The 25,219-nt window shown below is 40.7% G+C and overlaps 1 protein-coding gene across 1 annotated transcript in view; it reads left to right on the top strand.

Moving 5' to 3' along the window:
* Positions 1-19,958, top strand: part of KLF3 (KLF transcription factor 3) — a 37,218-nt gene extending 17,260 nt beyond the window's left edge. Inside the window, exons 3-6 of the mRNA XM_007522792.3 lie at positions 6,504-6,990; positions 7,996-8,146; positions 13,120-13,280; positions 16,181-19,958. Coding sequence (XP_007522854.1) covers positions 6,504-6,990; positions 7,996-8,146; positions 13,120-13,280; positions 16,181-16,362 — 981 coding nt within the window. The 3' untranslated portion in view covers positions 16,363-19,958. The remainder of the gene's footprint in view (positions 1-6,503; positions 6,991-7,995; positions 8,147-13,119; positions 13,281-16,180) is intronic.
* Positions 19,959-25,219: the final 5,261 nt, after the last annotated feature.

Below are 25,219 nucleotides of genomic sequence, written 5' to 3'. Positions count from 1 at the left end.
TGAATTTTAACTTACAGTTGTATTGTAACATATTCAGATATGAAGTTAAAATGCATAAGTTTTTGCAAAAAAATTTTTTTTTTCATTCATGACCTGGTTTTCTGATTCAAATCACAGAATTTAGCTAGATCTTTCCACCAAAGTGAAACCTTGGTTAACTGAATGAAAAAGAGTGTGGTGATTATTTTAGTCAACTAAATCAAAAAAATACTCAGATTTTATTCTTCCTGCCTTCATAGGTGGGGTGTATTAGACCTAATTCATTACTCCTTTATCCTTTATTGTCCCCACTTAATTTAGTCTTAGAACTGAAGGTTGAGTAGAAATTGGTTGCCTATTCAAGCCAGTGTTCTAGACATAAAAGCAGTATAGGACAATTCCACATATGAATGAAGATATTTTTATAGTAACTTACTCTACCTCCTACCCTCTTTCCTTCAAAGGAGAGATCAGAAGCAGTCTGCCTAGTTGATATTTTGCTGTCGTTTAAAGAAAGTAAGAAATGTCATTTCTCTCTTGGGTTGTCAGAAAAGTCATGGCGCATTTTTGCATAGAGAAACATAGAAAAAATATGCCATGGCTGTTTCAACAACCCAATAAATAGCTTCTATACTGTTCTCTACTAAACTTTGTGCTTAAATCGACAAGAATGAGTTACAGAGTAAACCCACCCAGCCCTGTCTGAGTGGAGCTGGTAGATCTCAGTTACTTGCCATGTTGGCAGAACCACTATCAGTGTCCTAAGCCTCCTCTTTTTTTTTTTTTTTCTCAAAAACTTGTAAAATGTGAGCCAGCATGTGTATATAAGATGCATATATGAGGGCATATTTTTACTAGTCCATTTCCAAAGAAGGCTTTAAAAAATAAGGAATTTAATTCATAAAGCGACACATAAAAAAGATTCTTTTTTTTTTTTTTTTTTTTTAATTTTTTATTTAAGAAAGGATTAGTGAACAAAAGCATAAGGTAGGAGGGGTACAACTCCACACAATTCCCAACACCCAATCCCCATAACCCACCCCCCTCCCATGGTAGCTTTCCCATTCTCTATCCCTCTGGGAGCATGGACCCAGGGTCGTTGAGGGTTGCAGAAGGTAGAAGGTCTGGCTTCTGTAATTGCTTCCCCGCTGAACAAGGGCGTTGACTGGTCGGTCCATACCCCCAGTCTGCCTCTCTCTTTCCCTAGTAGGTTGTGACTCTGGGGAAGCTGAGCTCCAGGACATATTGGTGGGGTCTTCAATCCAGGGAAGCCTAGCCAGCATCCTGGTGGCATCTGGAACCTGGTGATTGAAAAGAGAGTTAACATATGAAGCCAAACAATTTGTTGAGCAATCATGGATCCCAAGCTTGGAATAGTGGAGAGGAAGTGTTAGGGAGGTACTCACTGCAAACTCTAGTGTAGTCCTGCTTTCAGGTATATATTTTATAGTTTATGGATACGTGTGCACATAAGCTCTCTCTCACAATTAACAAATAATGTGATGATAATATTAACTATTGATTGTCTTTTTGAACCCTAAGACAGCAGGAACCTCACATCTTCACTATAGAGCCCCTACTTCCCCCAGTCCTGGAACCCTTGGATAGGGCCCACATAAAAAAGATTCTTAAAGTATTCCTTCCTATATCCCTAAGGAAGATCACTTTTTTTTCCCCCCTCTCCCCTACCAGAGCACTGCTTGGCTCTGGCAATTGAACCTGAGGCTTCAGAGCCTCAGGCATGAAACCTTTTGCATAACCATTGTGCTATCTTCCCCACCCAGAAAGATTATACTTTTTTTGGGGGGGGGGGAAGTACTATTTCTTTTATCTGAAAATTGTCATTTGATAGACTCCTCAGAGACTGAGAAGTATTTAAAAACCCTGGCTTCTATGCTCTATTCTAACAGAAACTTTGTGTGACTTTTTTTTTTTGGGGGGGGGGGGTTGTAGAAAGGAAGCTTTCTGCATTTGTTTGCGCACAGTGGCCTGACACCTCTGTCTCCAGAGTGTTTTCTTATAGATGTGCCACACCTTTCGGTTTGGAGCTAGGAGCCACGCCCTTGGGATGAAGACTCCTTTGACTTGTCACAGCCTTGTCACAGATGCTCCCTTTTCCTCTACTTCCTCCTTTTCAAAGTTTGGTCTCTATCTGTCTTGTAATGGAAACCACACCAAAATGATTCCCAGTAGCTACGAAACGATGGGAATTCTGACTGGTATAAAAGAATAGCTCTGGGAAATTAGCCCTCTGTCGTTTCACCCTGTAACAATAAAAAACCATGAGTTTTTCAAGACTCAAATGAATTGGTATCACCCTTAGTCGTGTCAGAAGTAGAAACCTATTTGGCAAGTGTGTTGATTCACTTCATCCGTTCATCAAATATTGAGTACCTATGCCAGACTTTTTTGGTGAGAGGAAGCAGACAGCAGGTAAATACATTCTGTGTGGAGATGGGAGCATATGAGTGAATGTTACAGCAGAAGGAACTCCACAATAGGTCATGAAAATAAACCAGTTACTACCTGTCGCGTGTGTGTGTGTGGGGGGTGGGGGGGTGGGGTGGGGAGGGTTCTTGTCTTATCTTCAGGCTGCTCTGTTTCAGCACACGGGACCATTGAGTGCCCATCAGGAACCAGAGGACATCTTGCTACTCAAGTCAACATCTACCTCTAATTTGGCTTTTTTGGGGAGGGGGGTGTTTTGTCTGTATGACTCTATTGTTCCTGGTGGGCTCTTCTTCCTCTCCTCCTCCTCCTTTCTTATTGATAGCAGGTGAGAGAGAGAATGAAAGATACCTCTGTCATCGCTCCACCACTTATGAAGCTTCTTCCCCCTGCAGGTGGGGACTAGGGACTTGAACTTGGGTCCTCACTCATGTATAGTAATGTGTTCTCTCTACTAGGTGAGTCGCCACCCGCCCCATGATTTAGATTTCTGGTCTACACACACTTGCATTGCTTTGTTATAAGATAGGAGTGGTCTGGAATAAAGGGAGAACAACTACGGCCAGGGAGTACCCGCCCTAGTAACACACCCAGAGCAAACCCTGTTTTGGTCCTTACACACCAGTGCACCTGATTGTTGTAAGCTGATTACAGCAGCTCCTGTGCTCCACCCAGGTAATTAAAGTAAACAGGTCTTCTAGGAGGTTCTGGTAAACAATGCTGAGAAATTTGCTAGTGAGACAGTTTGAGGAGCCACTTTTCTTCAGCCTTTTGTGAGGGAGTCAGAGTAGAAATAGTTGTGTGTCCAAGCATGTCTCTGTACATCCTTGTGGCCTTACAAAAAGCTGCACATCCAGTCTGGGAGACGGAGCACTCACTGTAGGAGCAAAGTCTCAAGAGCGCCTTACATAATGTTTGTAAGGCTTACCTCTGTGTGGCTGTCTCGTTACAGCTTGAGAAACCTGAGACTATTATTAAATTTGTAAATCCTCCAGGTTTTAATTCCTGCTCTCCTTAAACTCACCCCATGGACAGAGAAGTCCAGCAGTGGCAGCAATAAAAGTATGGTCTCTCTTTTTTTTTTTTTTGCCTCCAGGGTTATTGCTGGGGCTCAGTGCCTGCACCATGAATCCACAGCTCCTGGGGACCATTTTCCCCCCTTTTGTTGCCCTTGTTGTTGTAGTCTTGTTGTGGTTATTATTGTTGTTGATGTCGTTGTTGTTGGATAGGACAGAGAGAAATGGAGAGAAGAGGGGAAGACAGAGAGGGGGAGAGAAAAACAAATACCTACAGACCTGCCTCACTGCCTGTGAAGTGACTACCCTGCAGGTGGGGAGCTGGGGGCTCGAACTTGTATCTCTACACTGGTCTTTGCGCTTTGCACCACATGCGCTTAACCCACTGTGCTATCGCCCAACCCCCAAATAGTATGGTCTCTTTTCAGCTCCCTATTTAGCTGCCAATAACTAGGCACTGAAATCTAGGTCATAGGGAAGTCTTTGAAGAATAGAGCTGGAAATCAGGAAGAACCCACATTTTGGTGAATAGAAACAATGCTGCCTCCAATTTCCTGTTTGGCTTTTTTTTTTTCCCCTCTGTACTAGAGCTTTTTCCCTTTAGAGAATTATGTTTAGCAGGTTAACTACGGAACTAGGAGAAAAGTTTCTCTTTGCATTTAACTTTTCCCTTAAACCCACACTGCTTGTAATTTAATATTTTCTGTTACTAAACTTTATGCCCCTCTTATTGTTACCTATTTTAATATTTAAATTTTAATTGTACTTAACACAAATATTGTTAATTGTTTTGATTCTCTTTGTGGTGTACCTGTGTCTACCTGTTTTAAAGAGAGGTAGAAGTCATCTTTTTATTTGATCCTTAACACTTAATTCAAAGCTGTTTTGTTTATTTTCCCTTTTGTTGCCCTTGTTTTTTTTTTTTTTTATTGTTGTAGTTTTGATGTTGTCATTGTTAGATAGGACAGAGAGAAATGGAGAGAGGAGGGGAAGACAGAGAGGGGAAGAGAAAGATAGACACCTGCAGACCTGCTTCACCACCTGTGAGGCGACTCCCCTGCAGGTGGGGAGCTGGAGTCTCGAACTGCCATCCTTACACTGGGCCTTGAGTTTTGCTCCATGTGCGCTTAACCTGCTACACTACCGCCCCACTCCCGTTTCTTTATTTTTTAAGATTAATTTAAAAAAATTTTTAAAGGTTTATTGTATTTGATAGGACAGACAGAAACAGAGAGGAGAGGGAGATAGAGGAGAGAGACAGACACCTATAACACTGCTTCACCGCTCATGAAATTTTCCCTGGCAGGTAAGGACTGGCGGCTTGAACCTAGGTCCTTGTGCATGGAGTCATATGTGCTCAGCTGGATGCACCACTGTCTGGCCCTCAAAGCTGTTTTGTCAACACCACAGTTTACGTACTTTGCACCTCCTGATTTTATGTCCTTCGCATGCCTGTTCCCAAGCAGTGCTACCAGTAGACATGACCCCCTCCTTTTGAATTGTATTGATACAATTTACCACATTTTGATGTTAAACGAATCTTGGTGGTGGAAAGCCACCTCATTTAGAGATCAGCTGAGCTGATCTGTACATCTTTGTACCACTCCCCAGAAATCTAGAGCCTGGTTTTAACAGGGTTCTCAGGTGGATTTGTGTGCTTAGAGAGGATGAGAAGTCCTGGCCGGGAGAGAAACCTAGCCCATTACAGTGCCCATTGCTCAGATGAGGAGGGGAGAAGAGGAACTCCTGGGACCAGAATAAACTCATTCCACAGTTCATGCCACTGAGTCTACATTTTGCATTCTACAGCAAAAATTTTTCTTTTGTTGCTCTTAATTTTAAAGAATAAAGTAGTTTTGGTGAGCTCCATAGCAGAGGACAGTTCCCATTAGTACACAGTTATTCTGATTAATACATATTTAAAGCTGCTGGGTGAGAGTTTGGTCATCCTGATAATGTGAGAAAAGTATTTGAAGGTAGATGTTGTCAGTTGTGGAACAGATCTTAGATTTGGGACCTCAGCGTGTGTGTGTGTGTGTGTGTGTGTGTGTGTGTGTGTGTGTGTGTGTGTGTGTGTGTGTATGTATCACTTTAAACACCATACTTCTTTGTGGAGTCATTTGTGGAGTCATTTTTATAGTAGCCGTTTCTTACAAGTCCTGTGTCATCCACAAATTTGAAAATAAGTCATCTTCTATAGCTTCATTCAGACAGTGAATAAGACCATTGAACACGTTGAAGCCAAAGACATAATTGCCCAAGTGTAGGCGACCTTCAGTATAAATGGGTGTAGTAAACTGACCATCCTGGTTTGCTTGAGGCTGAAGTGTCTACTGGGATATAGGATTTTTCAGGTGCTGAAACCAGGATGGTCCCCAGGCAAAATAGGACTGTTGGTTGCAAGGCAAGGATTATGCACTCACTCAGTAGCAGGAGCCCAGCCACAGATAGTAGGAGCAGCTCCAGGTCTCTATACCCTGCACAAGCGTATTGTGAGAATGGCAGAGTCCTGTGTCAAGATGAAGGATGTTGGAGCCAGAGAGAATTTCCTGCCACTTAAATACCATCAGATTTTGATTGATTGATATGTCTTTCTTTGATTATCCCTGAAGATTTTTCAAGTGAATGTACAGAAATTAGGAAATCAGATATAAGATTTTTTTTTTTTTTTTTTAAGTAAGAAACCCCATTGGGAAAGCAGCAAAGGTTAGCTGGCTTGGCTGGTTCTTGGCAAAACCCAGTGCAGATTATTACTGATGGTGAACCCACATGGTTTCTGTTCTGTAACCTGTTTGCAGATTTTGCCAGCCTCTTTCCTCACATAATCCAAGAATCATCTTAAGATGAATCAAATCTGACACGTGACATCGTGTTTGCATTAATCTTAGCACTTACACTTACTAAGCCATTTTTTAGGATCAAGGTGATATCATCTAAACCACTTAGTAAAAGTTCACGCATTTGGGAGTGTCTTGTACATTTTCATCTAATTCTGTGATTCAGCACATGCACTTATTTGACTGTTTACACCTTTTTTTTTTTAATTTTCCTTTCTGACAGTCATATCCATCTAATTATATGGAGTCCATGAAGCCCAATAAGTATGGCGTCATCTACTCCACACCATTATCCGACAAGTTTTTCCAGACCCCAGAAGGCCTTTCCCACGGGATGCAGATGGAGCCAGTGGACCTCACAGTGAACAAGCGGAGTTCACCCCCCTCTGCAGGGAATTCTCCTTCCTCGCTGAAGTTCCAGCCCTCACACCGGCGGGCCTCGCCCGGACTAAGCATGCCTTCTTCTAGCCCACCGATGAAAAAGTACTCACCCCCTCCCCCGGGAGTGCAGCCCTTCGGGGTGCCGCTGTCCATGCCCCCGGTGATGGCTGCTGCCCTCTCTCGGCATGGGATTCGGAGCCCAGGGATACTGCCGGTCATACAGCCAGTGGTGGTGCAGCCTGTCCCCTTTATGTACACCAGTCACCTCCAGCAGCCGCTCATGGTCTCCTTGTCGGAAGACATGGAGACTTCAAATAACAGCATGCAAGGTAAACTCCACCTGTGATGCTCCTTGTAGCTCGTACCCCACACCCTGTGTCTTCCGGCTCTTCACCAGACAGGCTGGATGAGGGGGCAGGGAGCAAAGGAAATGAAGAGCCAGGAGCTGCTGAGCTTGTCTTAAAAGGAAAAGTTGTGTCATCTATCATTATTGTTATTTATTATAATTATTTTAGTGTTGATATTGGAAGAGCCCCCAAGAATCAAGCTTTTTGTTTAATGCCATGAAATGATTACTTTCACTATATATTTGTCAGCTGTGTAGTTGTAAGAAACTTGACTTTATACTTTGCTTTGACTCCAGCTTGATTTTAGGTGCAAGAAAGGCACTGATAAATGTTTTTGGGTTGAACATGGTGACAACTAATATTGACCTAAAGTCACTCTTTTTTTTTTTTTTTTCCTTTTATGGTGGTGGGGGGAGGATTAAGCCTGGGATTTTGAGCCTCAGGCATGAGAGTCATAACCATTACGCTATCTCCGAAGCCCAAAAGCTGCCTTTATGACAGATTTCTAGATCAGTGACTGTAGGGTTAAAGGAGGTAAGGAAATCAGAAGAATCATCTGGGTGTGTTGGGGCTGAGAGCCTGCACTATGAATCCACTGCTCCTGTGGCCTTTGCTCTTTTTTGATAGGACAGAGAAATTGAGAGGGTTGGGAGAGAAATACACCTGCAGACCTGCTTCACCACTTGTGAAGCAACTCCTCTACAGGCGGGGGGCTGGGGGCACGAACTGGGTTTCTTGTAGGTCCTTGTGCTATGTGCACTTAACCCAGTGTGCCACCACCCAGCCCCCTGGGTGCTAGTATCTAAAAGTCCACCTTTCTGTGTCTGTTGCTTGCTAGTGAAATAGTGGTTAGAAGTGAGGATCCCCCATAAGTTTGCTTCCACTTAAGATGTTTGCCATCAGTATTTAGCACAGTCAGCTTTTAAAGACTGAAATTGGTCAGTTGTACATAGAAAGATTGTTCTGTTTGTGTTTTGTTTTGTTTAGTTCCTGTAATTGAGTCATACGAGAAGCCTATCATACAGAAAAAAATTAAAATAGAACCTGGGATCGAACCACAGAGGACAGATTATTATCCTGAAGAAATGTCACCCCCTTTAATGAACTCAGTGTCCCCCCCGCAAGCATTGTTGCAAGAGTAAGTATATATCTAGCTCTACCTGGCATTTATGTCACAGCATACATCTTGCATCTTGGGACCTGGAATAGAGGCATCAAGTCCAATATGTGACATGATGTGGATTGCCAAGAATGTATGTGACAGCCACTGGGCTCTAAGATGGGAGACTTATGTCCAAAAGCAATTACTCTGTTACATGGAGAGCATTATAACAACAGTTGCATCAAGTTCCCAGTGAATCAGTCACCTGTTTTGTCACCTTGCCACATAATATAATTCATCTCTTGTCTTCCAGACTGTGTTGTGTACGGTCTTTCAATATGAATCAAGTTTGGTGTTCTAGATACTCCACCCCAGATTGGAGCATGAAAGCTTTTTATATAAATATACATAATTAAATCAGTTGTCACTTCTAATAAGAGTATCATAGTATTTCTGTGATGGGGAAAGTCTTTACTCGGAATTTGCAGGCTCACCACTGCCCAGAAAAAATCCTCTCCCGAAAAAAGACCTGAATAGTGGTGGCAGGAGAGGCTTGTTGATGGAGTTCCAAGAAGCTCAGCACTGAAAGAACTCTTCATTTTTTTTCTTTCATTTATTTTAAATCATGTTTGCTTTCAAATGCCATCCAGTAGGAAGTTGATGTTGTATTGGTCATCTTCCACGTGCCTGGATGTAGTGGCTTATTAAGTCTAGCTTGTAATGATGCAACAATATGGCTGCACACAGGTTTACATCCTGCCACTGCTGGAATGTGCCACACACAGTTGATGAGCTCACCCCCATGGCTGCACTAAAGCTGGGTTTGTCTGCAGCTTCAATGACCTTTGAGCCCCAGTTCTGCTGTCCCTCTGGATGACCTTGAGGCAGTCACTTGACCTAGCTGCCTCTGTTAACTCTTTATTTTCCTTTGGTTATATTTCTTCTTGTTGTAGTAACTGTCCTGTGTACTTTCAATATTGAACTGTTGGCCAGCTTCGTGGTACAAAGACAACAACTGTTACTTTCCATTACCCTTTTCCCAGTCACCGTTTCTTTCACTTAGACAGGTGCTTTACCCACCTTGGTACTTTATCTTCTCCATTCCTCTTCCTAGCACAGTTAACTCTATAACAAAATGTAAATTCTTTGGTTTCAGGACAACTGTTTTCTAGAACTTTAAATATTGGGTTGTCAGAAAAGTCATGTTTTTGCATAGAAAAATAACACCATGACTTTTCTGACAGTCCAGTTACGTTGTAGTTGTATTCACATTCAACCTGAGTAGCAGACCATGTATTAATTGTTCGTTGCACCAGATCATAGTTACCCTTTTTTTGGGGGGAGGGGGGTCTGGTGTTAATTCCTATTATAGAATGACTTTCACCCAGCCATGCCAGCAAGGAGAAAGTCTATCTGGTAGAATTGAACATTATTACTTTTTCTATTTTCATAGTGTTTACTCCTCCACAAAAGGAAACTTTTCCAAGTGATTTCAAAAGAATTATTTCATTCCTTCATAATAAGCATGTGGGAGTCAGTGCAAATAGAGAACCAATGAGCCAAGACATTAGATAAACTAACACAACTGAACTCGTATAGTAGTATATACTCTCTTTTCTCTTCTTTTTAAGATGGTAAGTGCCTCCAGCAAGTTAATTGGTGATACGACTTGATCTTATGATGGAAAAGATACTATAGATCCCGGGCCGAGGAGATAGCATTAGTGGTTATGGAAGAAGCCTTCCATGCCTTTGGCTTGAAAGACTCAGGTTCAGTCCCTAGCACTGCTAATTTAAGTCAGAACTGAGCAGTGCTCTGGTGAAAAAAAGTAAGTAAATTAAGTAACTGCCCACAGAAAAGGGGGATCCATTGACTGGAAAAGACTTATTCCAAACTCTAGCTTTTATGAATCACAGTGTAAAACTTTACAGAAAAAAAGGGCAATATTTTGTAATCTGAATGACACTGAAAAGGAAATACTTGTTCTCTTTTTGATTGATGAGTACATTGATTTTAATGCTGACCTACGAAGGCATTTTGCCTCTCAAAAAAATTCCACAGATTAGCCACAACTAGGACAGAGTAGCTCTAGCACAGATGTGATTAGGTAATGTCTTGGAGTTTGCCCAGTAGCAGCCCACATACCCACATAGGAAGCCAGCTAGCCAGGAAAGAATCACTGGAAACTAGGCGCCTACTACCACAGCAATGAGGCAGTCCCAATACTACTTGCCTTAGAAAAGTCGTCCTTCCAGAGGCAGACTTTAAAATGCAGATTTGGTATCTATTTGCTTAATCACATTGCTTACAGCTTTAGTGTACTTTTTAAGGCACACACATATATATCAAATTCCTTTTTATATATTTACATAGATGAAAACTTTTAGGACAAAAAGCTGGAGGATCAGATTTCTTTATTCAGTTGTTTTACAGTTTGTAACAAACTAAAAAAAAAAAAAAAAAAAAGGTCAGAACTTAACACAATGGCCAAGTATCTGGTATTTCTAACTGTGCTAAATTTATATTTATTTATTTATTTTTAATCAGAGCACTGCATTACTCTGGCTTATGATGATACCTGGGATTGAATCTGGGACCATCAAACCTTAGGCCTAAAAATCTCTTGCATAACCATTATGCATTATCCTGCCCCCTTTTTCTAACATGTTGATTGTGATGATTCCAGTAATTATATACTTGGTTTTTATTTTCCAAACCGCCTCTTTTAAAATGAGCAGTAAGAGGGCTCAACAGGCTGAGGTCCTAAGAGCTTTGTTGATTGATAGTCTCAACCCACACCAACATCGGACACCAGAGGTGCGCATCCACCTTACAAAGTAGATGACAGTTGGGGAGCGATCTTCTGACCTGGGCCTTTGAAGTAGCTCATTGTTTGCTATATGCTCAACCGAAGTTTGAGCCCGGCCCCCACCGCATGGAAGGAAGTTTCGGTGCTGTGGTCTCCTACAGTCTTTCTTTGCCTCTTTGTCTGATACTGGGCATCCCTAAAATTCTTCTCATGAACTTAAAAACTATATGGGACAAGGTTTACAAGTGTATTGCTGAGCCTGGAAATATTACCAGCCATCATTTTTAGTAGTTTTACACCTGGAACAGATATTATCTTTCAGTGCTCTGTGTTCAATACTTAGAACTACCTCTGAAATCTTACTGTCCTCAGTTTTATTGCTGAGAGGAAACTGGCACAGAGAGGTTAGATGGGGCTACTCGTGACAGAATGGGGATTTAAAGTTTAAGCACATAAACTTTCAGCGTAATGTTATATACAGAATGAGCAACTGGAATAAGCAGTCAACTCAGGGAGACTTCTAATGCCACCTGGTTTGCTCTCCCAGTAGCCCAGATTTGTGTCAGTGTTAATCATTTTAACTCTGCCCTCTTCTTTTTCCCTAAAGCTCTCTTAATGGTGATGAAATATTCTCCACTGACAGTAATAAACTGCTATATAATCTTGAAGCTTTTTATTTAATAATTCAACCTTATGACAATCATCTGTAAACCTCACTTCTCTATTTTTTTTTCCTGTCCATATATATCATTAAGTCCTTGGACTTTTCCCCTCCTCATTAGTGCATGTTCATGTCTCCCTGTATCCTAAGCTTGGCAGTTTTATTCTTAGGCATCACCCCTGTAAACATTAGGTGTAAAGGTAATGTGGTACTCAGAACTAACAGGTTTTCCAGGGTCCTTTAAAATAAACATCATTGTTTCTCCTAGTAGACTTCCTAACATTCCTGATAGGGACATGAATTTAAATTTCTACCATGATTTTTTTTTTTTTTTAAAAGTTTCATTTTCAGAGACTCCTTGGGTTTTTGTTTTTTTTTTTATCTCACAAACTTGAGTGTCACTTCATCAAATTTATTCCCTTTTCACCAGTCTTTTTTCTTGCCATATGCACTTTAAAAAACAACATGTGGAGTATTTTAAGGGCTTTGGGTTCTCATTTAAAAGAAAAAGACTAAACTGTAGTTGGAGGCCAACTACAAGAGTTCATAATATATAAAGTCATTAGGAACACAGATTAATGCATTTGAATATTTTAATTCATTAATTAGCGGAAGAAGCCTAAAGAAAAGATAGACTCCTCGTCATTCTTCCTTATCTGTATTTTCTCTCCCCCACCTTCCTTTCTGTAAAAGAGAAAGTTCATAAAAATGGCATTCAACATAATTTCATTGAAATTCACCCTAGAAAGGTGTGCAGACCCAGCGGTGTTAAGGGTGAGAGTAGACAGAAAGACGAGGGGCTGCCATGTGCCACTGAGGCACTGTCCTTTGTGGTTCAGCTCATGAGGGTCCTCACCCCCCAGCTGCACTGACATTTTCAGTGATGGTTTGTCTTTGTGAAGATAGCAGTGCCAACAGAGTTAGTGAAGACCCAGCATTTGAAAATTCAGTGTGACTTGGCAGTCTTTGAGAGATTCAAGTGAAATGCTAGTTAGAGACAGAATAAAACATAGGTATAGTCTTCAGTGTGGTCACCTGAGACTTGGGAATTGAAAATGAAAATCCAGGCAGCCTGAGAAAAAGCATAGCGCAACATTCAACATTGTGTAGTACCAGAAGAGTCTTCAAATTGGCAGATTTGGACTCAGGGAGAGAGAGACTCTCCTAACACCTTGCACCTCCCTCTAGCAGTAGCACCTAACCCTTCTTACTGTCATTACTTATCTACATGTCTGTCTCCCCCTAGAGTGTGAGCTCCTCGAGGGCAGGAACCCTGTTTTAATTCATCTTTGTGTCCTGGTGCCAAGCACAGTGCCTGGCTCATGGTAGGTGCTCACTAAATGTTTGTTGAATGAACCTAGCAGTGCTTCTTGGGTCTTGATGAGCTAATTTCTTTTTTCTGTTTGTTTATTTTGTTGGGTTTTTATTTTGTTTTATTTTGTTTTTGTTTTGCCCTGTTGTTGTTAATGCTTTTTGGTAGACTGGAAAAAGGGAGGGACCTTTTACTCAGCCTTGTGTATTTGGCCTTGACTTTCATAGGAATCATCCTTCAGTCATCGTGCAGCCTGGAAAGAGACCCTTACCTGTGGAGTCCCCAGATACCCAGCGGAAGCGGAGGATACACAGATGTGACTATGACGGATGCAACAAGGTCTACACTAAAAGTTCTCACTTGAAAGCACACAGAAGAACACATACAGGTAGGTACTAAATACACAGGACTTACTCACTTTTTTTTCCCCAAGATGCAGACAAATTGAGAAGGACAAGGTAGATGGAGTGGGGAACAGAAAGAGAAATAAATGTAGAAATGCTTTACCCCTTAGGAAGCTTCACCCTTGCAAATGGAAACCAGGGCCTTGAGCCCAGGACTTTTTTCTTCTTTAGAAGTAAAAGAATAGAATGTCAAGGACAGATATTTTAGATCTTGAAGGTCACTGTAGTGGAATGTTTTGGGCATCTTGACTTACCATAGTCATCCATAGATGTCTCCATCTGTCATGAAAAGTAAAGTTTTTGATTAACAATTGACTTTTATAATTTACAAGATTTTCAAGGGACCCTCACTTACCACTCATGAACTTGCAGTTCTGCCCACTGATGTGATGATCTGATAGACACATTCTGCTTCTGTAATTTTCCTTTACTCAGAATGTAGGTTTCCCCTCCCCCTTCCCTTTTTTGTCTTATGAATAACTCTTAATTAGGGGTATTTACAAAGAAAAGATGGGAGATTTAGGAGAAAAGGGGGAAGGATGGTGTCCAGCACATTGGAAATGGAGAGGAAGCTGACAGGAAACCAGCCTGCTCACAGCTGCTCTTTGACTTTTCATAATGTTGCTATGGAGAGAGCTGCGATTGGAGAGACACTAAGCAGCAGGGCCTGATAGACCCACAACAGCCTCCCAGGGCATTCACGGGATCCAGGAGATAAGTATCACCAACTTTCTGCTTGGGATGAAGTAGATACCTAGTGCTGGCAAATAAATAACTTGTAGGAAAAAAAAAAAAAACAGCCTGCACCATTTGTATTCTGTGCAGCAAAGCAGATAGTACAAATTCCAAAGTATCTTACTAGAATACCAGTCCTAATGAGAGAACAAAAGATAGTGTTACTTGATACAGTTTTCTTTCATTTATTATTTTTTTTTTGCAACAGGAGCTTCATGCTTGCTTGATATAGCCTCAGCCAGTGGACTGCTCTCATTCCTTTCAGCCTCAGAGAGTCAGAGACTGAGAGGGAGAGATAGAGAGAAACACCATAACACTGTTCCACTGTTTATGGTGCTTCCCCTGTGCAGGGCTCCTATGTGGTAACCAAGGATTTAAATCCAAGTTCTTTCATGGTAACATGTACATTCTACCAAGTGAGCTATCTCCTGGCTTCCCCTCCCCCCCCCAAACACACCTTTTTGGGTAAGGGTCTCTTTTTCTTACCTGCCAGTTTCCACTGTCCTACAGGAGTGATTATAATAAAGACCTGACTTCAGGCGTAACTATTACTGACTAGCCAAAAGATAAGATGTTGAAATCACTGGTAGATAACTCAATTGACAAAGACTTTATATATTTAGAAAAAGACTGAGAAAGAAAAATCCCACCAACTCCCACTTACATTTCTCTGTGAGTAGAGAACATTACACGTGAGCTCCTGAGTAGGCTCAGAAAACTTGGGGATCCATAACAGATCACTGGGTGTTTATTAAATTACCCAGCCTTACTGTTGATTGCAAATTAAATGATGTGGTCGTTTCTTAGAGTAAAAGTGAAGATTAGTGCCTTTATGCTTTAAAAACTTGGGGAGGGGGTCGGGCGGTGGCGCAATGGGTTAAGCGCATGTGGCGCAAAGCGCAGGGATCGGCATAAGGATCCCGGTTCGAGCCCCTGGCTCCCCACCTGCAGGGGAGTCGCTTCACAGGCGGTGAAGCAGGTCTGCAGGTGTCTATCTTTCTCTCCCCTTCTCTGTCTTCCCCTCCTCTCTCCATTTCTCTCTGTCCTATCCGACAACAAATTGTGTCAACAAGGGCAATAATAATAACCACAATGAAGCTACAACAAGGGCAACAAAAGGGGGGGGAAAAATGGCCTCCAGGAGCGGTGGATTCATGGTGCAGGCACCGAGCCCAGCAATAACCCTGGAGGAGGGGAAAAAAAAAAAAAACTTGGGGAAATCCTCCCTATATTAGAGAAATTTATTTACTTATTTTTGCTTGTCCCGCAGTAGTTTAAAGATGTTGTGTGTGTTGGGGTCAGGCGGTGACACACCTGGCTAAGCACACATATTACAGTGTACAAGGACCCAGGTTCAAGCCCCCAGTCTCTACCTGCAAGGGGAAAACTTCATGAATGGTGAAGCAGGGCTGCAGGTGTCTCTCTGTCTCTCTCTCCCTCTCTGTCTCCCCCTCCCATCTCAATTTCTCTCTGTCTCTCTCCAATAATGAATAAATAAAAAGAAAAAGTCTTAAAAAAAAAGTGTATGTGTTTTTCTCTTAAAAGATGTATTTATGGGAGTTGGGCACAGTGGGTTAAACGCACATGGCGCAAAGCACTAGGACCCGCGTAAGGATCCTGGTTCGAGCCTTGGCTCCCCACCTGCAGGGGAATTGCTTCATAAGCGGTGAAGCAGGTCTGCAGGTGTCTATCTTTCTCTCCCCCTGTCTGTCTTCCCCCCTCCTCTCCATTTCTCTCTGTCCTATCCAACAACGATGACAACAATAATAACTACAACAATAAACAAGGGCAACAAAAAGGAATAAATAAATAATAATAAAATAAATATTTAAAATTTTTTTAAAAAAGAAAGAAAAGTCTTTTTTAAAAAAAGATGTATTTATTAGCAGGTAGAAGGACAGAGAATCAGAGTATCACACTGGCACATGTGGTGCCAGGGCTCAAACTCAGAGCCTCATACTTTATCCTCTGTACCTTCTCCTGAGCCACAAGACACTGTTGCTTTTGAGGGGCAGATGGAAATGACATGCCATAAAAGCTTTAGCCAAAATAATAATAATAATAATTATATATATATTATTATTAACATTTTTTTCTCATGAGGGAAAAAAAAAAGGAAGGAACTCATTTTTTCCTTTTCTTTTTGCAGGAGAGAAACCCTACAAATGTACATGGGAAGGATGCACGTGGAAGTTTGCGCGGTCTGATGAACTAACAAGACATTTCCGAAAGCACACTGGAATCAAACCCTTCCAGTGTCCAGACTGTGACCGCAGCTTCTCCCGCTCAGACCATCTTGCCCTACATAGGAAACGCCACATGCTAGTCTGAATGCCTCCGTCTCCCACCTCAGCGTGGCCCCCACTCTCCCAGCTCTCTCTCTCTGCTCTCCCTCCCATTATCTAACTCATTTTTTACATGTACATTTTAATTTGGGTTCAGCTGGCCTGAATCTCTGAATTTATATCATTCAAACTTCCATATGGTCAGTAGTAGATATTTTCTAATTCTCCCTCTCCTTACCACGGGTCAGACCTAAAGAATGTGAACACTTTTTATTATTATTTCTTTCCGGGGATGCTAAGCAAACCCTTCTTACAGATAAACTTAATGTAATGAGAACAAGGGAACATGTAAACTTTGCAATTTACCATTACCAATTGTCAGTTTCTCCATGTATTTCTCAAAAGAATGTCAAAGTAAATGTATTTAGAAATACAGTATCCAGCCTGCTAGTCCTTGCCAGAGACATAGATACCTCTTGTGTCCTGGGATCACATTGTGTGCTTGACATCGAGAAGTTGTGGGCCCTTTTTTAGGTTAGCTGGAAGAGCAGTAAGATTGCAGCTGAGTAGTCAGCTGTCCCTCCCATGGCCCTTTGTTAATCTTGCTGGTCGGCATGGGTTTATCACTTCCATTACCACCGTTGGGAGATGATCCAGAGCTGCTAATGGAGCCTGGGCGGTAGCTGTCAGTTCAAGGGACATTGAGCAGAGGAGGAGCATAAAAGAAGCCAGCCATTCATTCTACCCGGGCTAGGGGGCTCAGTGACACTTCATCCTAATGCACATCCAGCTGTGCACAACCTTGAAGTCACACACTGACAGAGGGCTTTCCATGTGTCCATTTCCATTCCTGCAGTGCCCTTATGCGCATCAGCCAGCCCTGGTGGTAGGGATGCCACAAAAAGATTTACTCAGTGCTGGTGAAAAAACTGTTAGTTGAGAACATGAGTCAGCCTTTCTTTTACCCAACTGACAGCTTTTTTGTAAATGGAAATGTTGAGTGGTAACTGTATTCCCCTATCTAATTAATCACGTAGCTTTTATCCAGAAGCTCTTCTGTATGAGCTGTAAGTGCCAAATTGGCTGTCATCTGTGTTCATGACACAGCATAAATGAGCATCTGCTATTGTTTTAGTAGCTTCATCTAATTGAAGACCCTGAGTGACACTATTTGTAAATATAACTGGTAGTGAAGCACATATACCTTTTTTTGGAGGACAGATTTCTGAATTAAAAAAATAAACAGAAAACCACAGTTCAGGGATTTCTATTATGTAGCTCAAAAATACCCAAATGTTTACTGTTAGACCTGTCACTATCAAGTATCCTGTCCGAACAAATTGAAAATGACTTGTCTATGTTGAAAATGGGAGCACCATTATTTGGAGGAAGTTTTTCAAAAGCAGGCTTTTGAACACCATAGTCTAAATGCCAATAAAAGTCATCCATGCATAGAAATGCCCTTGGTCCTAAATTTGAAGTTGGCGACAGTGGTCAAATGTGGGTGCATGTGACCAAATGCGCCTTCATCCCTCAGTAGAGGGTGGAGAAGAGAGAAGAGTGGAATCCTGAAGATCCATCCCAGCCACTCAGGATCCAACACAATCTTAACTGGGAGGAATACACTGATTGCTTTTCAAACATCAGCCAATGCATTATTCTGGAGGCCTGCGAATTGCATGAGGAGCTTACTTTGATGACACCGTGTTAATAAGTTAATAATTGTACACCTGAGACTGTACACCTGAGAGCCAGCTCATAGCCTTTGGACCCATTACAACTTGAAAGTAGTTGAGAAATGCAAAGGGATTTGTTATCTTGGCACTTGGTCTTGGATATATATATATATTTTAAGTACTGCAAAATAAGTTTAGAATATTAAAATATCCTAATTGGATTTTTGTTTGTTTGTTTGGGGGAGTTAGGTTTATTCTTGTTTGCTTTTTTCTTTTTTGCAATTGTGACATGGATTGAGAGATAAAACTGCTTGTTGGAAAAGTAGGTGTTATTCGTATTGTAAATGTTGAGTCACATTCATGCCAAGGTGTTTATTCCCTGAGTTGGAGCACAAGGTACTTTCTGTATTGATGGTAATAACCAGTGTGTGTGTGCTCCCACTCCTATGGAAGGAGAGGAAGGGAGGGTAGAGTTGATCCTTGAATACTTGGCTTTGAATTTGAGTCCAGTTGATAAAACTTCATGGGTTCTCATGAAATTTGATGTGTTTACTGCGGCACATTTTAATTTTATTCAAAGCAACCAGCCAGACCCTGCAAAAGACTGACATTACTATTCAACTTGCTTAGATTATGTTAATAGTTCATTAACAAAGATCCATTTTAACTCGGAAAGAAGAAAACATCCTCTATTCCCATGCTAGTCTATATACCTTAGTAATCAATTGGCTCTTATCAAAATGTTTATATATATATATATATATATATATATATCTGTATTTTACTATGATAGTTGAGAAATTTAGTCTTTTAGCTGTTAATGTGGAAGACCTCAAATACAAGATAAGATGCCCTTAAATGTGGTTTTCATCATGTATCATGTCACTATCAACAGTGATTTGAATTACAATATTTTGAACTGATGAAAATGTTTTGTAAACATGAAGTTTGTCTTGTATCAGTTCTGTTATAGAGTTTCTTCAATTATCCAAGTGTCATCTTAGGGAAGAAGTCAGAAAACTTAAATCTGAACCCATCATATTTTGAGTTCTAAATGTGAATCTACATCACAAGTGGGCATTAACATTCTAAGTCACTTGGTTTGGAGAATGTGTTAGCATAGCGACGTTCAACTAAAGAAATGCTAAATACACAGATGTTTCAAGAACTTTGGGACAGATTTACAGGGGAACTATGTATGTGTGTGTGTGTGTGTATCTTATTAAATACCCACTGTTGCACTAAAGTGGAATTCGAAAGACTGTATTGTTGATACTGAATATCTGCACATCATTCCTGGTAAGATTGTTTCAAAGACAATCTCAAAGATCTATGGTTTTAAAATAAATTGGTTTCAAAATATAGTCATTGAAGGAACTGCTGTCATGCATGGTGTTGCTCAGAGTTGTCTTTATTCTCCTTGGTCAAGGTTAACAATTTCTAAATGATTGCAAATTCACTTAAATAATACATTTACAAAGCCATTTTACATGCACTAAATGAGGGCTACAACAATATCACGTTTTACAAATACTAGCACTTTTTTTTTCTGTTATGTACTTAGTGTTAGAGGGTCAAAATAATCTTTCTGCTTAGCATCTCTTAAACTATACCTGCAAGTATAGCAGGATTATTACATTTATAGTACTTTAATACTTGTATAAACTATGCAGAAATTTTTAATAAAGTGTAATATATTTTATAAGCTAATAAGACTGGGTAATGGTTTCTAGCATGCATTAGTATACTTGCAAATACTGAAACATTTTGGTAATCTTTCTTACTAAAGATGTGAATGTTTAATGTACTCTCTCTGTTTCTACTCTGTAGTCCAATGGGAATTCAGTAATGACATTTTGTCATGTCAAACTGTGAACATAAATTTGTACTGTACAGTCCTCATATACTATATATAGTATGCAATATATGTATTATATACTTGTTAATAAAACTATCAGAATATTAAGTGTGACCATGTGGTCAGTATATATGCCATGATCACTAGGAATCAGACAGGTAACAACACATGTGCAAGACCTTAGAAAGTTCAAGGTTGGGGCTGGGCAGTGGTGCACCTAATGGTGCATGTTACAGTGCTCAAGGACCCGGGTTCAAGCTCCCAGTCCCCACCTACAGGGGGAAAGTTTATTTCTCCTCCCTAGATTTCTGTCTCTTGTGTGTCTTTAAAAGGGAAAACTCTAGGGGCCAGACAGTGCAATAGGTTAAGCACACAAGGTGCAAAGCACTAGGACCAGCGTAAGGATCCTGGTTCAATCCCCTGGCTCCCCATCTACAGGTAGTGGGGGAAGGGGAGGCGCTTCACAAGTAATGAAGCCGGTCTGTAACTGTATCTTTCCTCCTTTTTAGATTTATCTCTGTTGTATCCAATAACAACAAGGGCAGCAAAATGGGAAAAGTGGCCTCCAGGAGCAGTGGATTCGTAGTTCATTGAGCCCCAGCAATAATCCTGGAGGCAAAAAAAAAAAAACCTCAAAGTAGATTACTTTTTGGTTGGCAGTCATATTTGATGGAAGGGGGGAAAAAGAACTAACAGAAAGATGCTGATTCGACCCTAAAGCTAGGCAAATGGGAGGAAATGTCAGGTCTTAACGCTTCGGAAGTTGGGAGCAGGGGCAAGACATTAACTGTCTTAATGTAAATTGTGGGTGGACTTTTTTTTTTCAAGCCTTCAATAAACTATGTCCACAGACACTTGTATATGCAACATCAAGGCAACAAAAGATGCACAAATGGGGCTTCAGAGTTTTTGGTTTAAGGCAAAAATCTCATAACCACTCTTAAGACTGTCACTGTCCTGCTTATTGAAATGAAGAGGTTTGGCCTCAGCAACCTGCTCCAGTGTGGTTTTCATCCGAGTAGAACATGAAATAATGTTTGGCAGCACTTGACCACCTCCACAAGTTAGAGGAAGGAGACTGGGGAAAAAGCTGAATTCAACTTTTGGAGCACTCAAGAAACATCTCTCCTTTCCCACCCATCCCCTTTTTGTTACCCTTGTTGTTTTATTGTTGTCAGAGTTATTATTGTTGCTGTTGATGTCACTGTTGGATAGGACAGTGGAGGGGAAGACAGAGAGAAAAAGACACCTGCAGACCTTCACCGCCTACGAAAACATAAGGTAGGAGGAGTACAACTCCACACAATTCCCACCACCCAATCTCCATAACCCACCCCGTCCCATGATAGCTTTCCCACTCTCTAGCCCTCTGGGAGCATGGACCCAGGGTCGTTGAGGGTTGCAGAAGGTAGAGGGTCTGGCTTCTGTAATTGCTTCCCCGCTGAACATGGGCGTTGACTGGTCGGTCCATACTCCCATTCTGCCTCTCTCTTTCCCTAGTAAGGTGTGTCTCTGGGGAAGCTGAGCTCCAGGACACATTGGTGGGGTCTTCAATCTAGGGAAGCCTGGCCAGCATCCTGGTGGCATCTGGAACCTGGTGATTGAAAAGAGAGTTAACATACGAAGCCAAATAATTTGTTGAGCAATCATGGCCCATGAGTTATTTTCATGCCCCTTTGAACACAACTTCCATCTCTAGGCCATTTTGTACTTGCTTATACTTTCACCTTTTTGCTCTCTCTTTTTTTCAAAATAAGTGAAACCTTTTGTTTGTTTTCCATCATTTAATATCAAGTTTTTGAACTTTATGTTGCTACATGTGATAAAATTTGTATTACTACAAATCAGTAGTTTGTTTCTTTTAATCATTTGATAAGGATATCCCACAAATATTTATGTATTCATCAGTAAAAGGATATCTGGGTTGTTTCCAATTTTTTAAAAATATATTTAATTTTTTTATATTTATTTTCCCTTTTGTTGCCTTTGTTGTTTTTTATTGTTGTAGTTATTATTGTTGTTGTTGTCGTCATTGTTGGATAAGACAGAGAGAAATGGAGAGAGGAGGAGAAAACAGAGAAGGGGAGAGAAAGATAGACACCTGCAGATCTGCTTCACCGCTTGTGAAGTGACTCCCCTGCAGGTGGGGAGCCGGGGCTCAAACCCAGATCCTTAGCCAGGTCCTTGTGCTTCACGCCATGTGCGCTTAACCCACTGCACAACCGCCTGACTCCTGGTTGTTTCCAATTTAAGACAATTATGAATAAAGCTATATTTATATACAAGGTTCTTTAAAAATAATTTTTTCTTATCTTTATTCATTGGGTAGAGATAGCCAGAAATCGAGGGGGGAGGGGGAGAGAGCGAGGGAAAAAAACAGAGAGACACCTGCAGCTCTGCTTCACCACTGGTTAAGTTTTCCCCCATAGGTGGGGACCGGGCAGGGGCTTGTACATGTGATGTGTGAGCTCAGTCAGGTACACCACCACCCAGCCCCTCAAGATTATGTGTGTGTATGGTAACATAAACTTTCATTTCTCCTAGATAAGTACTTAAAAGTAGAATTGCTAGATTATATGAAAGTTATTGTTTAGTTCTATAACAAACTGACAGTTTAGAGTCACTGCAGTCACTGTACAATTTTGCATTTCTACCCGCTATGTAGGAGAGTTCTTAGCTCAAAATTTTACCAACACTTGGTATTGTCAAGTATTTGGGGTTTTTTTTCATTCATTCTAGCTAGTGGAGCAATGCTTCACTGTGCTTTTCACTTGCATTTCCCGTATGAATTATGACCGACTTCTTTCCATATCCCTACTTTCCATCTACATATCTGATAGCATGTTTATTTAAGTCTCTTCCCAGGCTGCTTTTTTTTTTTTTCAAAGCTTGAGGCCTCAAGAAGGCACAATTTTACTGCTATAGCCTGTTTCATTCAAATAGAGACAGAGAAACAAAGGGGGAGACACCACAGCACCAGAGTGCCCTCTAGTTCCATAACACCTCCCACAGAGTGCTGGGGCTACAGCCTGAGTCTTAACCTGGCAAGGCATGCACCTTAACCATAAGCAATCTCTCCAGGTCCTATTTCCTTATGTTTGAGCCTTTAGAAGTCTCTGTACCTTCTAGTTCTCATTCCCATTTTACAATTTTCCCCATCCTTTGGGAAGAGTACCTTTTGATTTGAAGAGGGAAATAATTTGATTAAGTTTAATGTATTAATGCTTTATTTTTATACTAATGCATATATATATATATATATATTTCACAATGATTTTCTCTCGGACTTCTTTTTAGAGATTGTAAATTTTGCACTTACTTCTATGATCTACTTGGATTACATTTATTGCATGTTAACAGGTTACACACATCGATTCCTACCAGGCCTGAACTTCCCTGGACTGATGACCCCACCAACGTGTCCTGGAACTCCACTTCCCCAGAGACCCACCTTCCTAGGGAAAGAGAGAGGCAGGCTATGAGTATGGATCGACCAGTTAATGCCCATGTTCAGGGGGGAAGCAATTACAGAAGCCAGACCTCCCACCTTCTGCAACCCACAATGACCCTGGGTCCATACTCCCAAGAGATAAAGAATGGGAAAGCTATCAGGGGAGGGGATGGGATATGAAGATCTGGTAGTGGGAATTGTGTAGAGTTGTCCCCCTCCTATACTACAGTTTTGTCAATGTCTCCTTTCTTAAATAAATAATTAAATAATTAAAAAAATATATGCAGCAGTGCCCAGCTGCAGAGTCTGTGGCATAGTGCTCACTCACAAGCCTAGTCCTGCACTATGGGAACATTAGCAAGGAAGTGACTTCCCCTCTCCTTTCTACATGTCCACTATCCCTGCTCAGTATTAAATAAGTGTGCGGATGGCATCCCACTGCCTGTCTTCTTAAGCAGTGCTATCAAATTTGTTGTTCTTCTAACAGGAGTTTGATTACACTATTTTTCTGAAATGATACCAGTTGCGCTGTGACTTCCAGATGTGTGAATGAAGCACACTGGTCTAACATTGTGCTAGGTGTGGGATGGACTTGTAGAATTCACAAAGAAAAAAAAGACAATATTTAAAATAAGAATGCTCATTCAACAAGCTCAACAGAATGGAGATTATAGGAGAAAAGTCAACAAAGTTCAATATACACCAATACAAATTAAGTTGAACACACAGATAAATTAGACTGGAAAAAAAATTAGCAACATGGAAGGCCTCTGGGTGACTTAACAAAAGAGAGAACATTCATTATCAAGGAGAGAAGAAAGCATCAGGTTGTGAATATATATTTTAGAAATAATGTTTGAAATCTAAACAAACTTCTTTCCCACAATGGACCTTTCAGAACACACACACACACACACACACACACACACACACACACACAGTCTGTGGATTCAGTCAACTGTGAGACTTCCAAGAATAAACTCCCAAGAAATCTCTACCCAAACACATCATAATCAAACTGTTGAAATCTAAAGACATAGAAAAAGAAGTAGGATTATTCACAGCAAGTTGAAGCAGGCAGTCGGAATTGTAAATGGCTTTGTTTTTTTTTTTCTTTTACAAGCATATACTAACTTTTTGTGAATTTTTTTTCTCTAAAAATTAAATCACACCCCTAAGCTAGTCTTGAATTCCCGTAGCTTCTTCCCCCACTCATCTACAAGGCTCATTATATGTGTACAGGCATCATTTCCCATGTTAAGTCACCCATATGCAAATCTCTTTCTTGGAATGTAATTCCAGGGAACCTAACCTAGATGTGTACTAACTGGCATAGAGGCAGAAAGAAACATTGGCTCTCTGTCTCCTCTTTCAGATGATGGTATGATATATTAGATTGCAGTGAGCTAGTAGATGGAAACTGATCCATGTATTGACATTTTATAACAGAGTTTTTCTTTTTAAATTTTATTTATAGAGAGGAAACACTGACAAAAACCATAGAGTAAGAGGGGTACAACTCCACACGATTCCCATAACAGAATTTAAATAGCTTTGAGTTTTAAATAATATTATATTATCTTTTTTTTTGTTTTCTTGCCCCAGGTACCACAAATATTTGGAGTTTACCTGCTTATCCCTCTTTATTTCGGTTAGGTTTTCTTGTTTTTGTTATAAGGATCCTGTGGCTTTGACTTTTGGTTTTGCAAGATGGAAAGCAGGCTGAACTATCTTAGCACTATGACTTTGATGCTGCTGCAAAGTTGTTTAAATGAAGGAAATGATGATGTTGGTATAATAAATATTTATTTTTTTCCCTTCAATCCTCATATCTCTTATGCTTTCCTCCTATCTAATGGTAGTGGCCAAGTTATGCAATATCATGTTAGTTTTTTGTTGGCATACTGGTTTTAGTGTG

This window comes from Erinaceus europaeus, chromosome 3 (assembly GCF_950295315.1).
Source record: "Erinaceus europaeus chromosome 3, mEriEur2.1, whole genome shotgun sequence".
NCBI lineage: Eukaryota > Metazoa > Chordata > Mammalia > Eulipotyphla > Erinaceidae > Erinaceus > Erinaceus europaeus.
This window is presented reverse-complemented; position numbering and strand designations above follow the sequence as displayed.